Source organism: Crocuta crocuta, unplaced genomic scaffold, assembly GCF_008692635.1.
Source record: "Crocuta crocuta isolate KB4526 unplaced genomic scaffold, BGI_CrCroc_1.0 scaffold541, whole genome shotgun sequence".
NCBI classification, from domain to species: domain Eukaryota; kingdom Metazoa; phylum Chordata; class Mammalia; order Carnivora; family Hyaenidae; genus Crocuta; species Crocuta crocuta.
In genome coordinates this window covers 769,805-796,014 of record NW_027531901.1, presented here as the reverse complement: position 1 = coordinate 796,014, position 26,210 = coordinate 769,805, and the positions used below count along the sequence as shown (strand labels likewise).

Here is a 26,210-nt window from a genome sequence, read left to right as displayed (position 1 = left end):
CTACCTCCTATCCCCCCACCTTATACCTCCCCCCCACGCTACCTGCTACACCCCCCACCTAGGGAAAGAGGGGTGGCCTGCCAGGGTGGGAGCCAGGACTCAGGGGGCCCCCGCAGACTCAGGCCTCAGCTGGGCCTGAGCGGGCCGGAGGGGAAGGCTCTCTAGACCCTCACATTGCCCCCCGGGCCCTCAACTGTGGGCACCGCCACCCCCTCCAGAACGGTGAGGCAAGCATGCGGAGGTGAGAGGCGGAGGGCCCAGCGCACCCCTCCACACCCAGCTCTCACCGCCCTCCTGAGTTACACGCAGGGCCTGGCGTTGGAGCCCACCCAGCGGCCTCGCCATCTGGGGGCCGCTGGGGGTGCTGTGGCTTCGTCGTCGCTGAGGAACACAGACGGGGTGAACGCGCCCTGACCCAGTCACGAGCGGCTAGCACGACGGCGCCACTAACCTCATGAGGAGAGAAGGTCAGGATGAACTCGTGGTCCGTGTGGGGGCCGAGAACCCCTCTGCTGGGCAGGATGGAGAAGGCCGTCTCCCTGTCCGGGTGGCACTTGAGGCTGTCCAGGCTGAAGGCTTCTCCAGGCATTAGGGGCTGCAGGTTGGGCTTCATGATCTGCCAGTGGAAGGCCAGCTCCACGTGCCTGTGGGGGCAAGGGATCCCGGGCTTCGCCCCAACTTTGCCAGGACCCGACTTCCCATCCCCTGCCTGGCCTGGCCCCGCCCCACACCAGGAGCCAGCAGGGAAGGCGCCAGGAACAGGAAGAAGCCAGGTCAGCCTTGAGGCTCTCCCCGTGGAGCCTGGGGAGCGCCTGGGCCAGAGTCAGCCAGGGACCTCCTAGGAGAGCTTTCCTCTCCCCACTCAGTTGGGGTGTCTCCTACCATGTGAGGGCTCCAAAGGCTTGCCCTGTGAACCCCCCCGCCCTCCCCAGCTGTGGCCTGCCAGGACAGCTCTGTCCAGAAAGGCACGGGCCGAGTGGCTGACAGGGCAGGGATGGCAGCTGCACTGTGGTGGGAGGAGGGACCCTGGTGCCCAGCCGATGCTGAGGGCAGCAGCTGGTAAGGCCAGGGGTCACCAGGAAGGCAGTGAGAACCGAACCACTGGCCACAATCCGTCTGATCTTGGAACTTGGATGGCTTCCCCCGACGGGCAGGGCAAGACCTCTCTGTACAGCCGTTCCCGGGCTAAGGACAGTCCGGGATGATCTTCGCGAGGCTGCCCAGTATGACTCCTGCAGCGACGGAAGTCTTGTGTATCTGCTTCGCCCAGTGTGGCTCCTCACGGGTGGCTGGTACTCAACATGTAACTGGCACCACCCAAAAAGCGAGTTTTATTTTAATTTTAATTGATTTCAATTTAAATGGCCGCCTGTGGCTCTCATGACAGGCAAATCCGGAACCTTCTGCCCACTGGGAACCCAGGCCAGGCTGGGGAGGGGAAAGGGTGCGTGCTGGAGGGTACAGCACCGCGGTCACTCACGTGGCATTTCTAATAATCAGCTGTTTTCTAGCTGTGGACTGAAGGTTCTCAGGCTCGAAACGTATGAAGTACTGGGCTGTCAGATCCGTGAGCTCTCCAGGCTCCGGCTGGCTTTCTTCCCCAGAAATATAGATCAGATCCAAGGCAACCAGCTGGCCGGTTCCTGACACAGGAAGGTGACAAAGTTTCACCAGGGTGCAATCAGGACTCTGTGGCCAAAGGCTGTCACGGGGTTTATGCTACTGTCCACACGCAACTGGCCTCGATCATGACCCCAGGAAGCGTACACAAGAGGGGAACGGGGCCATCAGCATGTAGATCCTGTCCTCACAGCTTCCCCGACTAAAAGGAGATGATTTTGATAACCTGGTACATAGTGGGTACTTAGTTAATGCTTGCTGGGTCAAACTGGATGGAAGGATGGATGGATGGAAGGAAGGAAGGAAGGGAGGGAGGGAGGGAGGGAAGGCAGGTAGGCAGGCAGCATTTTCAGGAAACTTCCACAGGATGCCCCTTCTGGCTCTGCAGAACACGGGGTCCCTCTGGTCATTTGTGTGTAAGTCTCTGGCAATTCCCCACAGAAGATGGAGGTGAGTTTCAGAATGAAGCAGTCAAAGACTTCACCCCAGGCTCCCATCTGTCTCTCACTAGAAGGCTCCTTGGGATTGTCCCGCAGACCACACTGGCTTGGGCTCCAACATCCGACCAGAGCACCAGGCCCCAGACGAGACCCCGGAGCCTGGCACCCCCACCGTGCCCCCCGACACAGGCGGGCACAGCTGGGTCCGTGGCCCCCTGGGTCGGGGTGCCCGCCCGGCCCACCTGTGGTCACCAGCTCCTTTATCTGGCAGTTGTCACACACAACGATGAAGGTCTGCTCGGCCTTCTCCAGGCTCGTCGGGAGGAAGAGGACCTGGGAGGGAAGCGAGCCCTGTTATGTCCCATTACAGAGCTTCCCCTCCTCTCAGACGCACAGCCCTCCCCTTACTCTCCACCCCTGCTTCCTCCCTGATGCCCCCCTCCCACCCCGCCACCCCAGACTAAGGTGGGCAGCATTTGAAGAAAAGGTTCACAGAGACGGAGATAGAAACAGCTCTTAGACAATGACACCATGTTCAACCTCATTCGTGAGAAAAGAACGGAAAGGAAAATCCTGCAGAAAAATATCTTCAGTCTTCACACTGGTAAAGAGCAGAAAGTTAGTCATCATAAATGCAATGAGATATCTTCGTTTTCTTCAGACTAATCTGGAGGGAAACCGGGGGCCGGGCTGGAAGAGACGTGGGGGGAGGACGCATCTGGTGGCCGAGAGCTGATCAGTGCTGAAGCTGGGTATCGTTAAAGTGTCCTCTCCATTTCTGCATGTGCCTTACAATCCATGATAATGGTTTTTCCTTTCTTTCTTTTTTTTTTTTTTAACGGCTTTTAAGTTTGACAACACACGGTTGGCAAGTGTGAGGAAACAGGCCCCTCGTGTTTCCGCGTGGTGGGCCTGGGCACCGTGTCCTGGCCAGCAGAGACCCCGAGTCAGAAGCCCACTTCAAGGACCTGCTGGTGGACTCATCGTTGGACAGTGATGTTGCATCCACCGCAGTGGCCCGAGATCAGGAAAAACCCTCACATCCCTCAGCGGGAGTGGCTGACCTGAATTCCAGCTCATTCACGCCGGGGCAGAGTAGGCAGCTGTGAAAGTACAGCCTGCTCCGTAAGACAGAGCGGAACCTGCCCCTGGGTGGCTCAGCGGGTGCCGCGTCTCATTCTTGGTTTTGGCTCAGCCTGCGGTCTCCCAGTTGGGGAGATCGAGCCCCCTGTCAGGCTGATGGCGTGGAGCCTGCTTGGGATTCTCTCTCTCCTTCTCTGCCCCTCCCCTGCTTGTGTGCACGTTCTCCCTAAGTAGATACACATTTAGAAAACAAAGAACAGTGGGGGGGGGGGCAGTGATTTGTGGGAAGGAAAAATGGAAACGCAAGAAAACACGCAGACACCACGCATCTCTGGAAGGGCGTTCAGAGAGCCGGGTGAGGCTGTGGACCTCTGGGTGCCTGAAGAACTACAGTGAAAAAGAGCATTTGACTGTTTATCTAGTTGCATCCTTTGATTTTCAATCATGTGAATTTGTTTCTTCCTTGGAAATATGAGTAGGTTTTAAAACAAAACCCCAAACAGTCCAAAAAAAAAATACACAAGGAATGCCAGGGGGGAATACCTCCTCTTGACTCCTCACTGCTCCCCTCTTCTTTCCCTGGGGACCACAGGGGGATGGGGTGAGGGGCATGTCCTGGCCCTGCCCCTACGAGGCCCCGACCTGGCGTCACCCCACCCTGCCCTGAGAGCCAGGTTCCTACTGGGGATCAGATGGGCACAGATGGCTCGAGGCTGGAAAGCAGCTGATGGAGGCCCTCCTTTTCACCCCGCGCAGCAGCCCGCGGCCCGGTCCTCAGATCTCCTGCACACGGCGGGCGAGCTTTAAAACTCCGATGCCGCGGGGTGCAGGGGGCTCAGCTGGCTAGGGTTCCAACTCTTGATTTCAGCTCAGGTCATGGTCTCTCGTTTGTGGGATGGAGCCCCACGTCGGGCTTGGCGATGACCGCACGGAGCCTGCTTAGGATCCCCTCTCTCCCTCTCTCTCTGCCCCTCCCAGGTGCGCTCTTTCTCTCTTTCAAATAAATACACTTAAAAAAAAAACCCTATGCCTCAGACAAGCCCCAGACCCATTAACTCAGTACCTCAGGCCTGGGGCCCAGACAGCAGTGGACTGCAAGGCAGCTGCTTCGAAAGCCCTGTGGCCCTCGGCCTTCACGGCCTGGTGCCGTGGCGCGGCCCAGAATCCGCTTCACCAGAGAGCAGACAGCCCTCACTCGTGAATCCCAGCGCCTCCTCCAGCAGACTAGCAAGGGCGGCCTCACAGCTGGTGGCACAGCGTCGGACTCCCGGACCAGGGAGTCAGGGAGGGCGAAGGTGTGGAGCAACGGGGCAGGGAGGCACCCCCGGGTCCCCAGGCCGGGCTGGGCACCAGCGCGAAGCTGTGCTGAGCCTGAGGGACCCCGGAAGGAACAGATCGGAGTCGGGGAGCTTTACGCAGAGGTGCCGAAAAAGGCCCAGGGAAGGCAAGCCTTGCTGACCATGCGCCCGAGGAAGAAAGAGGAAAGAAGACAAAGCGGCTACGCTCCCCCCACCCCCCGCCAGATCTGGGGGGGAGGCTGGCATCCAAGAGAGACCAGGATCAGAAGGAAGGCGGCCGAGGTGGAAGGACCCCAGGCCGACGGTGAGGGCAAGCGGTGTTGGGGCCGTGACGGAAACGCCAGGGCTGTAGGCACTTGCTTTGTTAGAGGGCTCACGAGTCAAGTCGTGCCACCCTACGCGTTTACACCCCCTGGGACGGGAGAGGGTATTCCGGTCATGGAAATGCAGAGGCAAACGGTCGTGCCAGCAGTGGGGAACCGTCACTGCGGGCCGTCACCAGGAGAGACCACACGCCCGCCCGTCGGGGCCCTACCTCCAGACACACGGCCTGGCCCGGAGCCAGCTCAAACACGGAGGGCAGGACACCAAAGGGAGGCTGCTCCACGAAGCCCACGGTGGCCACAGCCTTAAAGAAAAGAGGACGTTACCCGAGAGTGTGGAAGAGACGCGAAACCCGGCAGTGAGGGGGACACGCTTTGCCCCCCCAACGTGTACTTTGCAATCTGAAGGCTCCGAGGGCCATCCTGCGCCCCGCGGGGAAGACCGCGGGCTCCTGCGTCCAGCGGGCAGCAGGCCAGCTCCCGAGGCTCTCAGACGCCCTGGGAGGAGCTGTCCACGGGCAGGAGGCAGAAGGGACGCCACTCACAAGCGCTTCACCCCTGCGAGAAGTCCTCCTCCAGGAGACGGGCTCCCACAGCACTGGCCTTTCCCCACCACAGCGCCCGGGGTGGCCGGACCAGCGCACGTGTGTGCCTCGGCCCCAGTCCACGCCCAGCCCCAATCTGCCCCCATCCNTCAGTCCCCGGACTCTGGCCCTGGAGTCGGGGGAACAGCTATCTTGTCAGCAGGGCTGCAGCCCGGGTTGCCGACCAAGGTGCCGTGTCAGCTCGTGGGGATACAGCCCTCACCTACGGGACCCCACGCCTGGGACACAGCCCCCACCTATGGGACACCCCGCACCGGGGACACAGTCCCCACTTATGGGGCCCCACATTGGGGACACAGCCCCCACCTACAGGGCCCTGCTCCAGGGACACAAGCCTCACGGACGGGACCCCACAGTGGGGACACAGCCCCCCACTAATGGGACCCCGTTCCAGGGACACAGCCCCCCACTGATGGGACCCCACACTGGGGACACAATCCTCACTGAGAGGACCCTGCTCTGGGAACACAGCCCCCACCTACGGGACCCCGCAGGCAACAGAAGTGAGTGGCATGTGTGTCTTGTAGCACACGGTCCTCTGGATGTACCGCTTGCTGTCCAGAGCCACAGCCACTGGGAAAAGTCCCCTAGGAGAGTACAGCTGCCTGAGCAAGCCGGGGATGGGGCCCCGCGCTGCCAGCCGGCCAGCTCTTCAGAGAGACGGGAAGTGCAGATTTTGACGTGAAATCTCCTTAGTTTTCAATGTTGTCTCAAAAAACTGTTTTTAGGTCCCGTGCCAAATAAACATGCACACAGAGCTCAGTCCAGGAGCTGCCAGCTTGTGGCCCTGTATCCCTTAAAGCAGGTGCTACAGTGATGACTGACTGAGTGAATAGATGCAGTGACACTCGAGCCAGGCCTGGGAGGACACGGGGCATGACACAGCCTGCCCAGGTGACAGCGCTGGACTCCGTACATTGGGCTCGCATGTGGGGACGCAGCTGGTGGGGGGGAGGTTACACAATTCTCCTCCCTGCGTGTTTCCAATCACAGGGGGCTCCAGCAAGCCCCTCTCAGACGGAGGGAGGGAGGAAGGGAGGGACTTCCTCTGCTCAGTCGCTCTGGCTCCAGGAAGCAGCCTGTGATCACTTACCCTGAAGCTTATGGGCGGCCAGCTCTTTTTAGCCATGATGCAGAACTTGCCGGCACTGAAGCCCACGTTTTTGCAGAGGAACCTGGAGACCTTCATTCCCCCAATGAGGCAGTAGCCACAGTCCAACACCGGTGACACTGGAGCCACGGGAAAAGATGCACACAAGAAATGACACGTGTCCTGGACAGGCCCCCCTGCCCTTGATCGCCCGAGGCCCTGCCGGAGCTCAGAGCAGCTGCGGCCCGGTACCCAGAGCAGAGGATGAGTGGGGACCCGCCCCGACCGCTGCTCCCGCACAGCAGCCACCGGCCTCCGTGCGCCGCCAGCTAGAACGACAGGACTCTGGGCCTGCTGTGGACTCAGGCCTCGGCCAGGGCCTCCCAGCACAGGCCTGGGGCTCACAGTGGGAGCCCGAACTTCCAGGCTGTGCCTGGCTGAGGAGGGAGCCCAGCCAAAGCCAGCTTTCCCAAGGAGGCCACCGTCTGCCGGGTACCCCGGGCACCCCTTCCTCGCCTCGGCGCAGTGCAGGCCCCAGGGGTGTCCGCGAAGCCCGTGCTGGAGCCAGCTGGGCTGCTGGACGTGTCTCCTCGTGTCAGAGTCAGGGTCAGGGTCAGGGCCCACCGGGAAGTAGGCCAGCCAGGGTCCGACACCAGGGAGGTCTGCACGGAAGCCACCGGCAGGCCCCTCCTTCGGACCCAGAAGCCCCTGCCCGAAGGGACCAAGGACCAAGGCGTGTGGCGCCAGGCCCGAGGGCGGGCGGTCTGCTGGAGCCCGCGCACTCACGCGTCAGCATGGGGGGCGGCCTGCGGGCCTGCAGCGGGATCAGGAGCGGGTGGGCTGACTGCGTCTCCACCAAAATGAAATCGTCGAAGTCCCCGAGGCAGTCGGGGAGAAACTGCACAGTGTACTGGCAGGCCAGGCCAGGGGCCACCATGCCGCCTGCTCCCGGGAACATCCCTGTGCGTGAAGAAGGGGCACGTGAGGAGCTGGGGGCCACCAGGGCCTGCACACAAGCGCTACAGGCGGCGGCCAGAGGCCACGGGCCATGCCCACCATGGCCGGGGGGCTCAGGAGTGGATGCCGTCAGGGCCAAGGCCGTGGTGGTAGAAGAAGNGCCCGAGCCCGGGGGGGTGAGTGGCAGAGCCCAGAGACCCCGTCCGCGGGCCACGGCCCCCTGGGACCACGGGAAACGCGGGCCCAGGCTCACCGGAGGGCCACGCGGCCTGCGCCGGAGCAAGCCCCACACACGACTTTGAGGCGGTCCAGACCCCGGCCAGCGGACTCACCCAGTCCCAGCGCGAAGTAGGGCGTGGACGGCGGGAGCACCCGCAGGTGGCGGCCAGCTGCCGTCATGTTCTGCAGCGAGATCACCATCTGCCCAGAGGAAGGGGAGTGTTTCAGACAGCAGCACATGGACTAGAGACGTGAGGCCCGGGCGGACCACACATCCGGTCAGCGGGGAGAGGTACAGAGGCGGGCGATGGGCACACGGGGCTTCCCTTTGCCCCTCTATCCACCTTTGACTGCATTTGGGGATAAATACAACACAAGGTGAACATGAAGATGGGGATTGGTCTGCCTCATGCTTTGCCCTCACAACAGCTACTGTTTATTATCTGCCATGTGCCTACCAACCCACAATAACCAGCAAAAGGTGGGAGTTCTCTCTCTGTCACCCTGAAGAAGGTGAAGTTCAAAGACGCTCCCTTAACCGGTAGGTAAGAGTTTTGAGATCTGAGCCCAGGACAGATGTCGTGCCCACCTGGCCTCTTGCTGACTTTCCCCCACACACACCCCTGTGGCCACTGCTCCCCGTGGGCACAGTGCAGAGAGCTCTGGGCCCCCGGATGGTAAGGCCGAAACAGGGCCTCCCTCCACCTCTCAACCCATCCAGCCTTCTCTTCTCCGTCTCTCAGACTGGGAGACCCCCGGGGGCAAGGCCTAGAATTCACACACTGCTAACCCCACCCCCACCCCACCCCAGCACTGTGCCCAGCACGGAAGAGGAGCTCAGTACACAAACACATCTTTTGCTTCTATTTTGTGAAATAGTACACTGGGGGGCGGGGGGATGTATAAACTGCAACGTGACAAAGACTATGTTTCCATCACCCACCTTAAGAATAAATCATTAAAAATACATGGGGCACTTGCGGGACTCCGTCGGTTAAGAGTCCGACTTTGGCTCAGGTCATGATCTCACGGTTCGTGGTTTCGAGCCCCACGTCGGGCTCTGTGCTGACAGCTCAGAGCCCAGAGCTGCTGTGGAGTCTGTGTCTCCCTCTCTCTCTGACCCTCCCCTGCTCACGCTGTCTCTCTGTCTGTCTCTCCTAGAAATAAAAATATTTAAAAAAATAAATAAATAAATCATTAAAAATACATGGGGCACCTGGGTGGCTCAGTCGGTCAGCGTCCAACCTTGGCTCAGGTCATGATCTCATAGTTCACGGCTTCGAGCCCAGAGCTGGGCTCTGTGCTGACAGCTTAGAGCCTGGAAGCTGCTTCGGATTCTGTGTCTCCCTCTCTCTCTGCCCCTCCCCTGCTCATGCTCTGTCTCCCTCTCTCTCAAAAATAAACAAACATTAAAAAAACAACAACCGTAAGACAGCCTTGCTGCAGCCGCACAAGGCGATGCGCTGACCAGTGAAGGCAGAAGCCAGCAGTTTACGGGGCCCCTGAGGGGAAGTGCCCACTGCACTTAATGGCAGTCGGCTCAGTAACACATCCTCAGATTGGCTCTTCCTCCTGGCACCCCCTTTCCTCACTCATCTCTGAGATGCGAATGGCAGCACAGACTGACAGGCCTCAGGCTCTGCGGGGGGGGGGCTGGGAGGGGGAGGCCAGGCTGTGACAGTTGGCACCAGAAGAGCCCTAAAGCAGCAGACCCTTAGGATGCAAGTCTGCAGGTGGCTTTCCCACCAGTCAGCCGGCAATCAGGACTCCAGCTGCTGGGAAGGAGGGTGTGCCGAGCCCCGGCATGCAGGGCGCCATGATTTCCACGCCCTTTGGCCACGGCCGGCTGCAACGAGGTGCAGGTGGACGTCAGGCACTGACACATGGCGTAGCTACTGGGCTTGCAAGGTCCGGGACGGCGATCATTCATCGGCCCAAAGAGGGGCTGGCTTTCCCGAACAGCACCGGAAGCCCCAGAGGGAAAATGACAGGCTCAGAGCAGCGACCTGCCCACTCAAGGGCCACCATGAAGACATTCCATGCATTCCTGGGTTACACAGTTTCCTCCCGGTGCCTGTGTGTGTGTGTGCGCGTGCGCATGCGTGCGCGCGTGCACACACTTCTTGCTTGATTTGGTTTGCCATTTTTCACCTAGTATTTCTGCACCTGTGTTCTTTCTCTTTTTTCTGTCAAATGTCTTTTTTCAGTTAGCAAAATACTGAAAGGAAACAAAAGAGCAAGTCTGTGAAACTATAACCCCCTGGCTTACAAGGCACAGGTCTCTATTCCCACCGCAACCCTTCAGCCTTCCACTCACAGCCTGGGTCCTGTCTGCCCCACGTCAGGACAGAGACGCTCTCTCCAGGCTTCCGGGGGCTGGGAGTGTACCTACACTCCAAAGCAAGTCCGGTCTGTCTTTCATTGTCACGGCTCCTTATCTGGCTTTGGGGTCAGTGTAACATTAGGCTCTGTCTTAGTCCGTTTGGGCTCCTCTACAACGTACTATTAACTGGTTGGCTTATAAACAACAGAAATCTATTTCTCACAGTTCTGGAGGCTGACAAGTCCAAGATCAAGGTGCCATCATGGTCACGTTTTGGTGAGGGCCCTCTTCCCGACTCAGAGCTGGTGCCTTCTCACCGTGTCCTCAAAGTAGTGGAAGGGGCGAGGGATCGCTCTAGAACCTCTTTTAGAGAAGCACTAATCCTGGAGCGCCTGGGGGGCTCAGTCGGTGGTTGAGGTCTGACTCTTGATTTCACCTCAGGTCATGATCTCGTGGTTTGTGAGATGGAGCCCCACATCAGGCTCTGTGCTGACAGTGCAGAGCCTGCTTGGGATTCTCTCTCTCCGTCTCTCTGCCCCTCCCCCACTTGCTCGCGGATACACTTAGGATCCAGCACATGCTCTCTCTCTCAAAATAAACTTAAAGAAAACACTAATCCCATTCATGAAGCCCCACCCTCATGACCTAAGCACCTGCCAAAGGCCCTACCTTCTAATAACATCATCTTTGAAGGCTTGGATTTCAACATATAAATTCTGTGAGCACACGTACATTCTGATCATAGCGGGCTCACCACCCAATAATGAGGCTGTTCTTCTAGTCTCTGAAACAGTTTATAAGTAATAGGGATCGGCTTAAATGGCCAGCAGTGTACACCTGTCAAATGATTGCTTAGCGTTTCTTTTGCTAGAAAATTGGTTTTTTTGTTGTTTTGTTTTAGTTATTTTCCTCAAGGCTGGACAGCCAGCTAGGTAAAGAGTCAAGTGTGATATTGAATGGTAATTTTTTTATTTCTTTCATCCTATGTATTAATTAGAATTCTTCTGTAACAGGGGCACTTGGCTGGCTCAATCGGTGGAGCATGTGATTCTTGATCTCAGGGTTGTGAGTTTAAGTCCCACACCGAGTATGGAAATTACATTAAATTAAAAATAAGGTTTTAAATTAACTTAGAATCCTTCTGTAACAACGAGTCGTCCCTTCTCCTCTATTTATTTATTCAGATGTTTACTAATTCAGTATGAATTCATGGACATTTATTTTATTCTTTGGGTTACAATCTAAACACCATGATCATTTACTTTGTCATTTGAAATGTTTCAACTTTGGTCATTGAGAGCTCTGTGTCATTTTGAAACGTCCCCTCTTCCTCTCCCTCTTTTTTCTTTCTCCCATCACTTCCTTACACTTTATGGCACCACAAGATATCCAAGGTTCACATACTTGCCCTGTCTCGGCCCTGGAATCAACTAATTTACCAAGGAGCCCTAGTCCCTTTTATTGGAGAATGGTACTTAGAAACCAAGATGTGGACACTAGGTGTGCTAAGTGCTGCTAGGATGTCACTATTTCTGTTCCGCTCAGTAGATACAGCTAGGAAATACATGCAAGTGTACTAACGTATCCATTCACACACATCTATATTTATTCTTGTACTTATCCATCTGTGTGTATGTGTAATACATATACACATTTTGAAACCACAAATCCATATTTATATCTCCGACTACAAACCACCATAGAGTTGATCCTAGCATTCCCTTCCCTCATTTGTAACTTCTTTCTGGAACACTGAAAAACCTAATTCTCATTCATATATTCTTAAAATTTAAGATGTTTCATCAATATCATGTTTATGAGAAATGTATAAGCATAAATTCTTCTCTGAAATGTACTAATTATGTATGATTCTTTGTGTACCATGGGTGGCTTCTTCCAGCCACATGTACTCAGTTTTACAGAGTCATATTACATCATACTTTAGTTTTTAACATTATAATAATATACATCTCCATATACTTAAACATTTTTTTTTCATGCGTAGCAATTTTTTATTATTTATTGTGAAAGAGAGGGAGGGAGGAAGGGAGAGAGAGAGAGAGGCAGCACGAGTGGGGGATGGGCAGAGAAAGGGGGAGACAGATAATTTCAAGCAGGCTCCACATTATCAGTGCAGAGCCAGATGCAGGGCTCAAACTCATGAGATCATGATCTGAGCTGAAATCAAGGGTCTGACGCTTGACAAACTAAGCTACCCAGGCCCCCCAGCAACCTTCTAGAGGAATAAATACCTTACTAATCCATTTGTGAGCTGTTATTCACTAACTTATCAAAACCCCTTATAAGTGATTTTATCTCTCCTGCCCCATACACACACACACACACACACACACACACACACACACGGTTTTTTTGAAAGTAAAATATGACACCTTTCATTTGTTCTTGATTTATCAGGGGTAGGCAAGGCCAAGAGGTAGATCCATATTTGAGTATTTACATAATTTCGTCCATACATATTTACTGAGGAACTACTATATGCCAAGCACTAAAAATAAAATAACACAAGCCTAGAAATAATTCTTGCCCTTGTTGGCTTACAGTCTAGTGGGAAAGGTAAATATAAAATTGTGCCACCAAAGAGTAAATGGTGGAAAAAGAGCCTGCAATCAGGACATTTAATTCGGTCAGGAAAGGTCAGGCTGATTTTCCAGAGAAGTGAAGACTCAGCAACAGGAAAGGATGAGCAGTGAGGACGAGGTAAAGGCAGGAGGGAGGGCTGTTCAGTGGCCGCCTGGCCACCTCGTCGGGGGCTCCATGGACGCCCCTTCCAGTCCTGCGCTGAGGGCCGCGTGGCCCTGAGCAGCCGCCCCCTCCCTGCGCCACTGCCCAGCTGAAACCACTCTTCCTCCCTCTCCTGGAGTCTCGGCCAGCTTCTGCACCCGTCCTGGGGATGTGATGACCAGACACAGAAGTCCGAAAGAGAACACATCGCTGTTCCATTTAAGGAACAAAAAGAAAAAAAATTGCTCGAACATTTAACACATGAGACTGACATATTTGCCTGCGTTTGCGCTGGGTGGTTGAGAGCTCATAAGGAACAGTGGATTGCTCTTTAAACCGTAAAGTCCAATTCACACGTGTGTGAAGGCACTGGTTGCGACTAGGCCTGGCAGGCCCCGCGCCTGGGGAACAGGGCTGGCGACTGCTAAGCCTGGCATTGGTGCGATTCCCTAGGACCGTGGAGGCAGGAACGAAGACGCAGGAGACTGCGGAAAAGGAGCCAGGACAGTCCCGTACCCACACGCACAGGAGTCCCGTATATGCTGTCAAGTGAAAAGCAAGCTGCAGAGGACAGGAAGGAGGAGAGGGGGCCCAGATATATCCGTATATCCGCTCGTGATTCCAAAAGGAAACACTGGATGAACCCAAACTAATAAAAGATAGTTACTTGTGGGGCAAGGAGAGCATAAGGAAGAGGGGAAGCAAACACGACATGAAGGAAAGTCTTTTTTAAATAGACAATCACAGCCAATAAATGCAGAAGGAGAAACAGAATTAGGAATCACCATTCTGTAACCCTGAATTTTATTTTTAAAAAAAAGGGATCTAGGTAATAATCATGTAAGGCTTCCAAACCCTCTCTAAGGAACCCTCCTTTACTGGTAGAAGGAAAAGCAGATACACCCTCCTGCTGGGACACGCTAAGGAATGCACAGCAGCACCAGGGAAGTATTCTGGCCAAAAACACACAAAAAAACTGATCACAAATCTAATTGAATTTCTACATCTAACTAAGTTTATAGAAGCAGGAGCAAAGACCATGCTTCGTGTCGCCTCAATGATCCAATTGGCCAAACCCAGGAATTAAGAAACTACAGTTTCAGCAAATAAATGGTATTTTTAGAAAGCAGGTGGAGGGACTCCTGGCCCAAGATGGCAAGGTAGGAGGACCCCCAGCTCCCCGCCTCCACAGATGCTCTGACCCGACACCTTTTTACAGTGAAATTCCTCCTGGAGAATGAGGGCGGACAGCACAGCCTCCGCAGGACAGGCGACAGAGATCACGGAAGCACCGAGAGCCCCAGGGAGAAGAGCCCAAGGAGGCCCACGCCACGGCAGCACTGACCAAAGTGCCTAAGACTAAAACTAAAGACTGAATTTTATTTTATTTTATTTTTTGTTATTTTTTTTTAATAGTTTATTGTCTAATTAGTTTCCACATAACACTCAGTGCTCATCCCCACAAGTGTCCTCCTCCATGCCCATCCCCCCCCCCCCACATCCATCAGTCCTCAGTTTTTGTCAGCATTCAAGAGTCTCTCATGGTTTGCCTCTCTCCCTTTCCCCCACTATTTCCCCCCTTCTTCTCCCCCTTGGTCCTCCGTCAAGTTCCTCCTAATCCTCCTATACGTGCAAACATATGATATTTGTCCTTCTCTGCCTGACTTATTTCGCTCAGCATAACACCCTCAAGGTCCATCCATGTTGCTACACAGGCCAGATTTCATTGTTTCTCATTGCCATGTAGTATTCCATGGTATAGATAAACCACATCTTCTTGATCCATTCATCTGGTGATGGACACTTAGGCTTAAAGACTGAATTTTAAAAGCGACAAGAGAGAAGCACCTCATTACCACAAGGGAAACCCCATAAACCTATCAGATGATTTTTCGGCAGAAACTTCGCAAGCCAGAAGGAAGTGGCGTGATGCACTCCTAGTGCTGGAAGTTAAAAACGCACAACAGAGAACATCATACCCAGTAAGGTTATCATTCAGAACTGAAGGAGAGATTAAAAGGGAAAGGAGTTCATCACCACTAAAAAGGCCTTTCTTTCCGTGGGAAAGGAAGGCATAATTAGAAATAAAATTATGAAAAGAAAAAAAATTTAGGAGTCAGAGGAATCAAACAGTAGAGGTAGTGGAGTCATCACTTATAAAGCTTGAATGAAGCTGAAAAGACAAAAGAAGTAAAATCAATTATATCTAATTAGCTAAGGACTCACAAAATAAAAAGATGTAAAATATGGTAATACATACAGAAAACGTGGAGAGGAAAGTGAAAACGAAGCTTTTTCACAATGTGTCCAAACTTAAGTGACCATCAACTTCATACAGACTGCTGTATACTTAGGATGTTATATATGAATCTCAGGTTAACCACAGAACAAAAACCTTTCATGACACACAAAAAAATGAAGAGAAAGAAAACCAAGCGTAACATTAAAGAAAATGATCACAAGGAAAGATGGCCAGAGAAGAAAGGAATAGAAAAGAACTACAAAAATAACCAGAAAACAATTTTTTTTAAATGTTTTTATTTATTTCTAGGAGAGAAAGAGAGAGAGACAGCGTGAGCAGGGGAGGGTCAGAGAGAAAGGGAGTTACAGACTGAAACAGGCTCCAGGCTCTGAGCTGGCAGTCAACACAGAGCCCGATGCGGGGCTTGAACCCACGAACCGCGAGATCATGACCTAAGCGAAAGTCGGACGCTTAACCGACTAAGCCACCCAGGCGCCCCCAGAAAACAATTAATAAAATGGCAGTATGTTCATACTTATCAATAACTACTTTAAATGTTAATGTTCTAAAAGCTCCAATCAAAAGACGCAGAATGACAAAGGGGTGAAAAACCAGATCCCTCTGTATGCTGCCTACAAGAGACTCACTTCAGATCTGAAGACACACACACACCGAAAGTTAAGGAATGGAAAAATATATTCTGTGCAAATGAAAGTGAGGAAAAAAAAAAAAAAAGCCAAGGTAGGAAAAACAGACTTTAAAACAAAGACTGTAACAAGAGACAGAGAAGGGTCTTACATAATGATAAAGGGAGCCATATAATAAAAGGGTATAACTATTGTAAACATCTATATGCCCAATATTGGAGCATCTAAACATACAAAGCAAATATTAACAGACATAAACGGGGAAATTGACAGTAATACAATAATAGTAGGGAATTTTTAAAAAATGTTTATTTATTTTGAGAGAGAGAGCCCAAGCAGGGGAGCGGCAGAGAGAGAGAATCCCAAGTGGGCTCTGTGCTGTCAGCTCAGTCTCAAGAACCGTGAGATCGTGACCTGAGCAGATATCAAGAGTCAGAGGCTTAACTGACTGAGTCACACAGACGGCCCCATAGTAGGGGACTTTAACACCCCACTTACATCAATGGATAGATCGTCCAGGCAGAAACTCAACAGGGACACAGTGTCTTTGACCAGCACATTACAACAGATGGACTGAACAGATACGTACGGAACATTCCATCCAAAAACAACAAAATATACATTCTTTTCTTTTTTTAATGTTTGTTTATTTTTGAGAGAGACAGAGCATGAGCAGGGGAGGGGCAGAGAGAGAGAGGGACACAGAATCCAAAGCAGGCTCCAGGCTCTGAGCTGTCAGCACAGAGCCCCATGCAGGGCTTGAACTCACAACCCCAGATCAGGAGTCACATGCTCCACCAAATGAACCAGCCAGGTGCCCCCTTCTGCCTAGTTTTTAATTGGATTGCTTGGTTTTTGTTTTTGCTGTTGAGTTGTATGAATTCCTTATATATTTGCTTATTAACCCCTTATCAGAGCTGTGATTTGCAAATACTTTCTCCTGGGCCATAGTTGGCCTTTCATCTTCTGATGGTGTCCTTTGCTGTGCAGGAGCTCGTCAGCTCGATGCAGGCCCACTAGCTTACTTCTGCTTTTGTTTTTGCTTTTGGTGTCAGATCCAAAAATTGTTACCAGGCCCCAGGAGCTTGCTGCCACCTATGTTTTCTTCTAGGAGTTTTTTTTTTTTTTTTTAATTTATTTAATCTTGAGAGAGGGAGAGAGAGAAAGTACGAGCAGGGGAGGGTCAGAGAGAGACAGAAATACAGAATCCGAAATGGGCTCCAGGCTCTGAGCTGTCAGCACAGAGCCCCACGCAGGGCTTGAACTCACAAGCTATGAGATCATGACCTGAGCCAAAGTTGGATGCTTAACCGACTGAGCCCCCAGGAGCCCCAGAATACACAGTCTTCTCAAGTGCACATGGAACATACTCCAGACCAGATCTCATGTTAAGCCACAAAACAACTCTCAAGAAATGTGAGAAGAGTAAAATCATATTCAGCATCTTTTCCAACCACAGCAACATGGAACTAGAAATCAATTACAAGGAAAAAAAAGCTAGAAAAAACACAAACACATGGAGGCCAAACAACATGCTACTAAACAACCATTGAGACAGTGAAGAAATCAAAGAGGAAATAAAAAAGAAATAAACTGACACAAATGAAAATGAAAACACAATGGTCCAAAATCTTTGCGATGCGGTGAAAGTGGTTCTGCGAGGGAGATCTACAGCAACACAGGCCTACCTCAAGAAGTAAGAGAAGCGTATCATAGTCTGCTCCCTAATTTTGTATATGGTTTTAAAATTCCACAAACCACTTAAAAAAATAAGGAAGCTGATGAAGCGGGAGCTGTAAAGAAATAAGACTGGTTTTTTTATAAGTAGGCTCTATGGCCTGAGATCAAGACATGAGCTGAGCTCAAGCATCGGAAGCTTAACGCGCTGAGCCCCCCAAGTGCCCCAAGAAATAAGATTTTTACCTCATAAACTGGCCCAATTTCATAATCTGTGAAAAATCCGATTGATGGTTCAGCAAGGAACACTGGGGTATCAGCACAACTGCGGGAAGGCAAACGAGGGGAGAAGGGCCATTAATTTCATCCATGTGCTTCGTGTAAAGTAAATACATCCAAGCCATCAAAGATTTTCACAAGATGTCATTTACTGGATTCTGTTCCTGTTGTTAAAGCATGTGACAAAATAATTTTACCATATGATAGACTCTTCATGAAGATCTGTACAGTAGTGGGTTTCATTTTCATTGTGCATAGGAAGCCTCAGCTCTGGAAGCTTCCACACCAAGATCCTAACTAGGTTTTTACTATGGCTGCTGTTTTTCTTTGAAAATACTAATCTTCTAATTTTTCTGAATAGAAAGATATTTGACCAACAAATGTGAACAGTTTTAAGCCCATTAACACAATGGACTCCTAAAGCAATTCACTCCTTTAAGGAGGACAATTAATGAAATCAGCCAAAGGCTCTCTCTCTGAAAGAAAATCACAATGTATATTTATTATTTGTAATTACTCAAATGTTAAGTATTTTTATTTTTGCATTCCTGTTCCAAGACACACGAGTGCAACGGAAGAACACGTGGCTACACAGATCGCTCCCATCTGACCGAGACTGTTCGGATGTAAGCAGAGGACCCGCACCACGCTGATCCCTCAAAACCCTGGCAGGTCAGGAAAGCACAGCCCAGGCCCCTGGGGGTTGTCCGAAGGCCAGGTCTGCAGGGAGCCCTGAAGCCCTGCTCTGTTCTGATGCTGACACTCTGTCCCCCGAAGTCTAGGATCTTCCCTAACCCAGGGCAGACGCAGGACCTTCTGGGTTTCCTCCAAAGGGTCTGACGTTCTGATCCTACAAGTCAGGGCAAGACACACCTCTCCACTGGCTCTCCACTCTGTAATGCTCCTCTCAGCACTGGCTTCTTCGGAGGGAAGAGAAGGGACTTGCCTCCACATGGAGTGTTAGGGGGGAAAAACCGGGGGTTTTTAAGGAAGCGGCTCCGACTGTCCATCCTGGCAAGCAGAAGTCGCTCCAGTTCTCTCTGGGGCACCCGTAAGTGGTTCATCCAGCTCTTATTCTTGGGTGGGCCTGTTTTCTTTGAAACACACACAAAAATGGAGTCAATGACAGGCAGGGGGACTGTGTGTGCTGACATGTGGCCAGCTGCGTGACCCACGGAAAATCAATGCAAACTCTCCTCCCCATTCCACTGTTGGACCCACAACTTCCTGTGTCACCTGGAACGCCTCCCCGCTCCCACGACCTCCCTGTGCCTGCTGCCCACACACCACCGCGCACAGGCTTCCACACCAACCTGGACAGTCTTGCGTTTGGCCTTTAAAGATGAGTCCCATGTCAGACTGTCCACAGTGTAGTCTGGCTCCTCTTCAAACTTGGTGAGCAGCTTTCTGCAGGAAGCTTCAAGCTTCTTGGCCATGTATTTTGTTGGGACAGAACGCTTCTCATAACTGAATGTGAATTTTGAACACCTGGGGATGGAGACCCCTGTGGCACCAAAGAATCAAACTGAGCTACCGCAGGTGAGGTGGGCATTTCTAAGATGAGATATAATTGCTCTTTCGCATATAAACTATTCCTGGAACTTATCCTATGTAGGAATAGAGTGTTAAAGTGTTTGATTGTCAAAGATGGTCAAAGAACATGAGTAGACGGCTGTCTGTCTGTCTGTCTAATGCACGCACCGATACCCTACATGTGAACCTGCTTTTCAAAGAGTTCACGTGAGAGGTGCCTGGGTGGCTCAGTCGGTTACGTGTCTGACTTCGGCTCAGGTCATGATTTCACGGTTCGTGGGTTCGAGCCTTGCGTCGGGCTCTGTGCTGACAGCTCAGAGCCTGGAACCTGCTTCAGATTCTGTTTCTCCCTCTCTCTCTGACCCTCCCCTGCTCACGCTGTCTCTCTCCCTCAGAAATAAAATAAAACATTAAAAAGATTTTTTTTTAAAGTTCACATGAGGAATCAAAGTTGGTATTCGTTTTTTATACCTATAAGATCATCCCCAAAAGGTTAAAGGAGAACATTCATTACCAGCAAGAAAGCAATGAAACTGGTAGAAGTACAATACCGGGTCAATCCTCAATACATGTTAATTCTATTCTTCTTTACCTGCATAACAGTGAATTTCCAACCAACTTCACAATGTTAAGTGGCTTGGTGTTGCGTGACACTTAACTCTACTACCTCTCTCTCTCTCTGGTCTGCCTTCTCTACACGGCTCAGGCTGTCAGTGGAACGCTGTTCTCATCAGCACCCTCAGTTCTCTGGGTCACAACCTCCCCACCCCAAATACCATCTTGGCTCCAAAGCCTCGGAGACTATCACAGAGTCCCACTGACCGGGTGGCTGGTGAGCTCATCTTCCAAACCTGGCACCGCTGGGCCATCCTGACACGTAGCCACAGAATCCACAGAGCAACTTCCGCCTGTCCATACTGTGACTCTCCCAAAAGTCTACCTCCCTGCTTAAGCCCACAACCAAGCTCCCACCCCACTCACTCTCAGAAGATCTTGCCTCCCATATCACAGGAAAGTGGCCCGGCATCACACACGCATACACACCACAGCCTCCCTGCTTCTCTGCTCAGTCTTCCCACAGTACTTGTTAAAGGACGAAAAAGTTGCTCTTTTCCCTCTTTTCCTACATGGGGTGTGGAAAGACCTCACAGTCCACGTCATGAATCCGTCAGGAACTTGCTCCCTTACTTATCTAGGTCTTCAGACCCACCCTCTCTTGGTTCATTCAGCAACTTTTCTTTTTTCTTTTGAGAGAGAGAGAGAGCATGCAGAGGAGGGGCAGAGAGAGAGGGAGAGAGAAAGAATCTCAAGCAGGCTCCATACTATCAGTGCACAGTCCAAAGCAGGCTCAAATTCATGAACCATGAGACTATGACCTGAGCCAAAATCAAGAGTCGGACATTTAACCAACCGAGCCACCCAGGTGCCCCCAACTACTTTTCTAAACATTTTCATATCTCTCAGAGTTGAGCAGCTAACAAGGATGCATATTCCACATTAAGGAGTTGAGACTTTGGTCTTGCAGGTGTTAGAGAGGATGTGGAATGCTTAGAGCTGACCCTCCCAATAGTCAGGATCAAATTAAATGAAAAAGGGGGGAAAGTCACTGGGGAAATGGCAACAAAGGCGGCCAGTGTGGTCCTGCGACTAAAGAACACCCTGGAAAACGGGGCGCCTGGGTGGCTTAGTCGGTTAAGCGTCCGATTTTCGCTTAGGTCATGATCTCGCGGTTCGTGGGTTCAAGCCCCACATCGGGCTCTGTGCTGACTGCCAGCTCAGAGCCTGGAGCCTGTTTCAGTCTGTGACTCCCTCTCTCTCTGACCTTCCCCTGCTCACACTGTCTCTCTCTCTCTCCTAGAAATAAATAAAACATTTAAAAAAAAAAAAAGAATACCCTGGAATGATACCAAAGGCTCTGAGCACAGGAACATTACCTTTAGGTGCAGAGCAGAATGGCACGGGATCACTGTAGTAATCATCTGGGCAGATCAAATGATGCTTCTGCAGCAACTCATTGTCCACACAGCATCTGAAGATAGTCTTCACTGCAGAGAAGGGAAAAAGGACAAAGGTGTTTCAAGCCAGACTGACATTAAAGAACCTGCACCCCAAACTTTTTCATCCTGCAAACCTAAACCATCTCACAAAATTCTTTCTCAGAACCCTGTGTAGTCTTGAGATTTAAGAAACTAATCATCAAATGATTACCAGCCACTTAAAAGAGGGCAACCATCAGGCAAAGCTGTGTTGCGGTATTACTTGAGCTCAAATACGATGTGACTCATGGAGAGGTCTGTTAACAAAATATAATTAAGCCAAGTATAGTAGGTTAAATACACGGCCCCAATCCCTCACCCTTCTCTGTATCCACACCCTTTGCCATATCTCTTTGCAGTTCCTACAAGTAGAGACAGAGTGCAATTCCTCACCCTTGACTTCAGCTGTGAGAGGTACTTCGGCCAATGAGATGTTGGAAGGGGTTTGCGCAGCTGAGCCTACTCTCCTGCGCCTTTGCCATCATCATCAAAGAGCTTCCCTGTCCCTGAGAAGAGCTCCTGCTTCTTCACCTTGGACTGCAGCATAAATCTATGTGAAGCAGACTTCAACTCAGCTTGTAGCAAGGAGCCAAGTTCAGCTGGGCCCACCGCTTAAAGCTGTCTAATCAGCCTTGCCTGGCTAGATCAGCCGACCCCCTACAGATCCAATGCCACGTGAAAGAGAAAAATCTCATTTAATAAAGTGGGAAGTCAATCATTAATATCCATGTGGGTTTGTTTGGGTTTTTTTGCCTCTCTTGTCCCTGAAATGCAGCTAGATCAACACCAAACCATCTTGCACACCTAGAAAACTGATCTGAGGATTAACACGATCTTTACAACGTGAACCACAGAACTCATCAGGTATGTGGCATGGAGAGGTGAACTGAGGAAGAGAGAACCCATGGAGGGTAGGACCTGTTTTTGCTTTCAGAGGGAAGACAGAGACAGTGGGGGAGAATATAGGAAAAGCATTCTCCCTGAAAGCAGCTGGAGAGAAAGAGAAAAAGTAGAAATACCCTGAAGAGACTGAACAAGAAATAGAGAAAGGAGAAAGGAGAGGGTTTAAATACTATTAAGACTTTGTAAACAGGGGAGTAGAGTCTGCAACTCCGCAGCGCGACACCGGGTGGTGCTCTGGTGGGAAGGGTGAATTCCCAGGAGCAGACAGTGAGGTCCCAGAGGTCATTGGGCCACATGGGCAGAGGCGGCTCCCCTGCTGGGAGGACATTTGGTAGAGGCTGTGCAGCACCCCCCACAGGCAAAGTTCCCACTGGACCCTGGAGAACAACCACATTTGCTGGTGCTGGAACAAGGACGCTAAGAGTGAAGTCTGGCACCAGATCTGTGTTGTGATTTTCCATAATCCCTGAAACACTGCTGCCACACGGTCCTGCAAACTTTTTCTGGGGCGGACTGGCACGCAGCCACGGTCTCCGAGCGTCTGCAGCAGCGTGGTCACAGGAACGTTCCAGGGGCCGGCTGGTGGCTGGCCATAGCTCAGCAAGACTCTTCCCCAAAGGGTCTGACCGGGTCAAAGCCACAGGTACCTCAGAAGTGAGTTTTACCTCAGCCCCATTTGAGATAAAACTCGGGAGGGAGGTGCCACCTGGCAGGAGGACAGTGTGGTCGCCAACAGTGTAGAAGCAGAGAGTGGATGGAAGCCTGAGACAAAGGAGGGGTGCTTGATTGCTGGTCAGGGAGAGCACAGAGTACTAGAGATTGGGTAGGTTGGTCACGCCATTTTCATCCCTCCATGATGATCCACCCCAGTAAACTCAGCAGCGCCATCTAGTGGGAGAACAGAGCCGCTACACCAACAAACCCCACCCAACTGGGCCAACCGTCCTCTAGAGGATCACCACAAATCTCCCCACCTTCTTAGTTTATGGACTATAAAGTGCTTCCTAGTTTGATTTCTAGGGGAAACTGGATGTATTTCAATCATATTTCATTCTGTTCCCTGGTCCATCATTTCAAATTTTTATTCTTATTCTTGAATAAAGAGAAAAAAATTTTTATTTTCCATTTTTATAAAAGATTTTTCTCTACTATATTTTTTACTTCTTTGTAAGTTTTTTAAATTTTATTTTTACTTTCATCATTTCATTTTATTCTAGTTTACTGTATTCATTTTTTAAATTCTTCAAATGTTTTCTTTTTTCTTTTTTTTCTCTTTTCTTTCCCTTTTTTCTCTATTGTATCAAGCTTCTTTCAATAACCAGACCAAAACACAGCTAGGATCTAGCACCCTTCATTTGATTTTTTGTGTTGTTTTTAATTTCTTAATTTTTATTTATTTTATTTTATTAATTCTTTTTCTTTCCTCCAAAAATGATGGAATGAAGGAATTCACCCAAAAGAAAGAACAGGAAGATATGACAGCCAGGGATTTAATCAATACAGATACAACCAAGACGTCTGAACCAGAATTTAGAATCATGATAATAAGAATAGTAGCTGGGGTTGAAAAAGCATAGACTTCCTTTCTGTAGAGATAAAAGAAGTAAAATCTAGTCAAGATGAAATTAAAAATGCTATAACTGAGATGCAATCTCGAATGGCTGCCACAGCATCAAGGATGAATGAAGCAAAACAGTGAATCAGTGATATAGAGGATAAACTTCTGGAGAATAATGAAGCAGAAAAAAAGAGGGAAACTAAGGCAAAAGAACATGATATAAGAATTAGAGTACTTGGGGCGCCTGGGTGGCTTAGTCGGTTAAGCGTCCGACTTTCGCTTAGGTCATGATCTCGCGGTTCGTGGGTTCGAGCCCCGCGTCGGGCTCTGTGCTGACTGCCAGCTCAGAGCCTGGACCCTGTTTCAGTCTGTGACTCCCTCTCTCTCTGACCCTCCCCTGCTCACGCTGTCTCTCTCTCTCTCTCTCTCTCTCCTAGAAATAAATAAAAATATTTAAAAAAAAAAAAAAAAGAATTAGAGAACTCAGTGACTCATTCAAAAGGAATAACATCTGAATCATAGGGGTCCCAGAATATGAAGAAAGAGAAAAGGTTTATGTGAGCAAATCACAATGGAAAACTTTCCTAACCTGGGGGAAAGACACAGACATCAAAAATCCAGGAAGCACAGAGATGTCCCATTAGGCTCAATAAAATACAAACAGCACCAAGGCATATCATAGTCAAATTCACAAAATACACAGATAAGGAAAGATTCATGAAAGCAGCAAGGGAAAAAAGTCCTTAACCTACAAGGGAAGACAGATCAGGTTCACAGCAGAGCCATCCACAGAAACAGGGCAGGACAGAAAGGAGTGGCAGGATATATTCAATGTGCTGAATTGGAAAAATATGCAGCCAAGAATTCTTTACCCAGCAAGACTGGTATTCAAAATAGAAGGAGAGATAAAAAGTTTCCCAAACAAAAACTAAAGGAGTTTGTGACCACTAAAGCAGTCCCACAAGAAATTTTAAACTGGACTCTCTGAATGGAGAAAAGATGGAAAAAAAAAAAAAGACAAAAAGTTACAAAGACTAGAACGGACCAGAGGACAGGACCAGAAACTCCAACTCTACAGGCAACACAATGGCAATAAATTCATATTTTTCTGTACTCACTCTAAATGTCCATGGACTAAACACTCCAATCAAAAGACACAGGATAACAGATAAGAAAACAAGATGCATCTATATGCTTTTTACAAGAGACCCATTTTATACCTAAAGACACCTCAGGTTGAAGGTAAGGGGATGGAGAACCATCTATCATGCTAATGGTTGCCAAAAGAAAGCTGAAGGAGCTACACTTATGTCAGACAATCTAGATTTTAAAATAAAGACTGTAAAAAGAGATGAAGAAGGGCATTATATCATAACTAAGGGGTCTATCCACCAAGAACATCTAAAAATTATAAACATTTATGCCCCAAATATGAGAGCACCCAAATATATAAATCAATTAATCACAAACCTACAGAAACTCATTGATAATAATACCATAATAGTAGGGGACCTCAACACCTCCACTTACTGCAACAGACAGATCATCTAAACAGAAAATCAACAAGGAAACAATGGCTTTGAATAACACGCTGGACTGGATGGACTTAACAGATATATTCTGAACATTTCATCCTAAAGCAGCAGAATGCATGTTCTTCTCAAATGCACATGGAACATTCTCCCAAATAGATCACATACTGGGACACAAATCAGCCCTCAACAAGTAAAAAAAAAAAAAAAAATCAAGATTATACTCTGCATATTTTCAGACCACAATGCTTTGAAATTCAAAATCAACCACAAGAACAAATTTGTTAAGACAACAAATACTTGGAAACTAAAGAACATCCTACTTAAGAATGAATGGGCTAACCAAGAAGTTAAATAGGAAATTAAGAAGTACATGGAAGCCAATGAAAATGATAACACCACAGCCCAAAACCTCTGGAATGAAGCAAGGGTGGTCATAAAAGGGACATATATAGCAATCCATGCCTTCTTAAAGAAGGAAGGAAGGTCTCAGATACACAACCCAACCTTACACCTGATAGAGCTGGGGAAAAAAAAAGGCAAATAAAACCCCAAACCAGCAGAAGACAGGAAATCAATGCTACTGAATAAAACCAAACCAAACCAAACCAAACCAAACAAAAAAAAATAGAACAGATCAATGAAACCAGGAGCTAGTTCTTTGAAAGAATTAACAAAATTGATAAACCCCTAGCCAGTTTAATCAAAAAGAAAAAGGAAAGGACTCAAATAAATAAAATCATGAATCTGCAGAGTTAGAAACAATAATAAGAGAATATTATGAGCAATTATATGCCAATATATTAGGCAGTCTGGAAGAAATGGACAAACTTAGAAACATATAAACTACTGAAACTGAAACAAGAGTAGCAAATTTGAATAGACCCATAACCAGAAAATAAATCGAAAGAGTAATTAAAAAATCTCCTAAAAAACAAGAGTCCAGGGCCAGATGGCTTTCCCAGGAAATTCTACCAAACATTTAAAGAAGAGTTAACACCTATTCTTTTGAAGCTGTTCCAAAAAATAGAAATGGAAGGAAAACTTCCAAACTCATTCTATGAAGCCAGCATTACCTTGATTCCAAACCAGACAAAGAC

The 26,210-nt window shown here is 49.7% G+C and overlaps 1 protein-coding gene across 1 annotated transcript in view; it reads right to left on the bottom strand.

Moving 5' to 3' along the window:
- Positions 1 to 26,210, bottom strand: part of DLEC1 (DLEC1 cilia and flagella associated protein) — a 69,182-nt gene that overhangs the window by 22,446 nt on the left and 20,526 nt on the right. Inside the window, 11 exon segments of the mRNA XM_077774008.1 lie at positions 452 to 644; positions 1,481 to 1,643; positions 2,303 to 2,393; positions 4,977 to 5,069; positions 6,463 to 6,599; positions 7,246 to 7,419; positions 7,749 to 7,836; positions 17,516 to 17,594; positions 18,422 to 18,642; positions 18,862 to 19,052; positions 21,016 to 21,126. Coding sequence (XP_077630134.1) covers positions 452 to 644; positions 1,481 to 1,643; positions 2,303 to 2,393; positions 4,977 to 5,069; positions 6,463 to 6,599; positions 7,246 to 7,419; positions 7,749 to 7,836; positions 17,516 to 17,594; positions 18,422 to 18,642; positions 18,862 to 19,052; positions 21,016 to 21,126 — 1,541 coding nt within the window.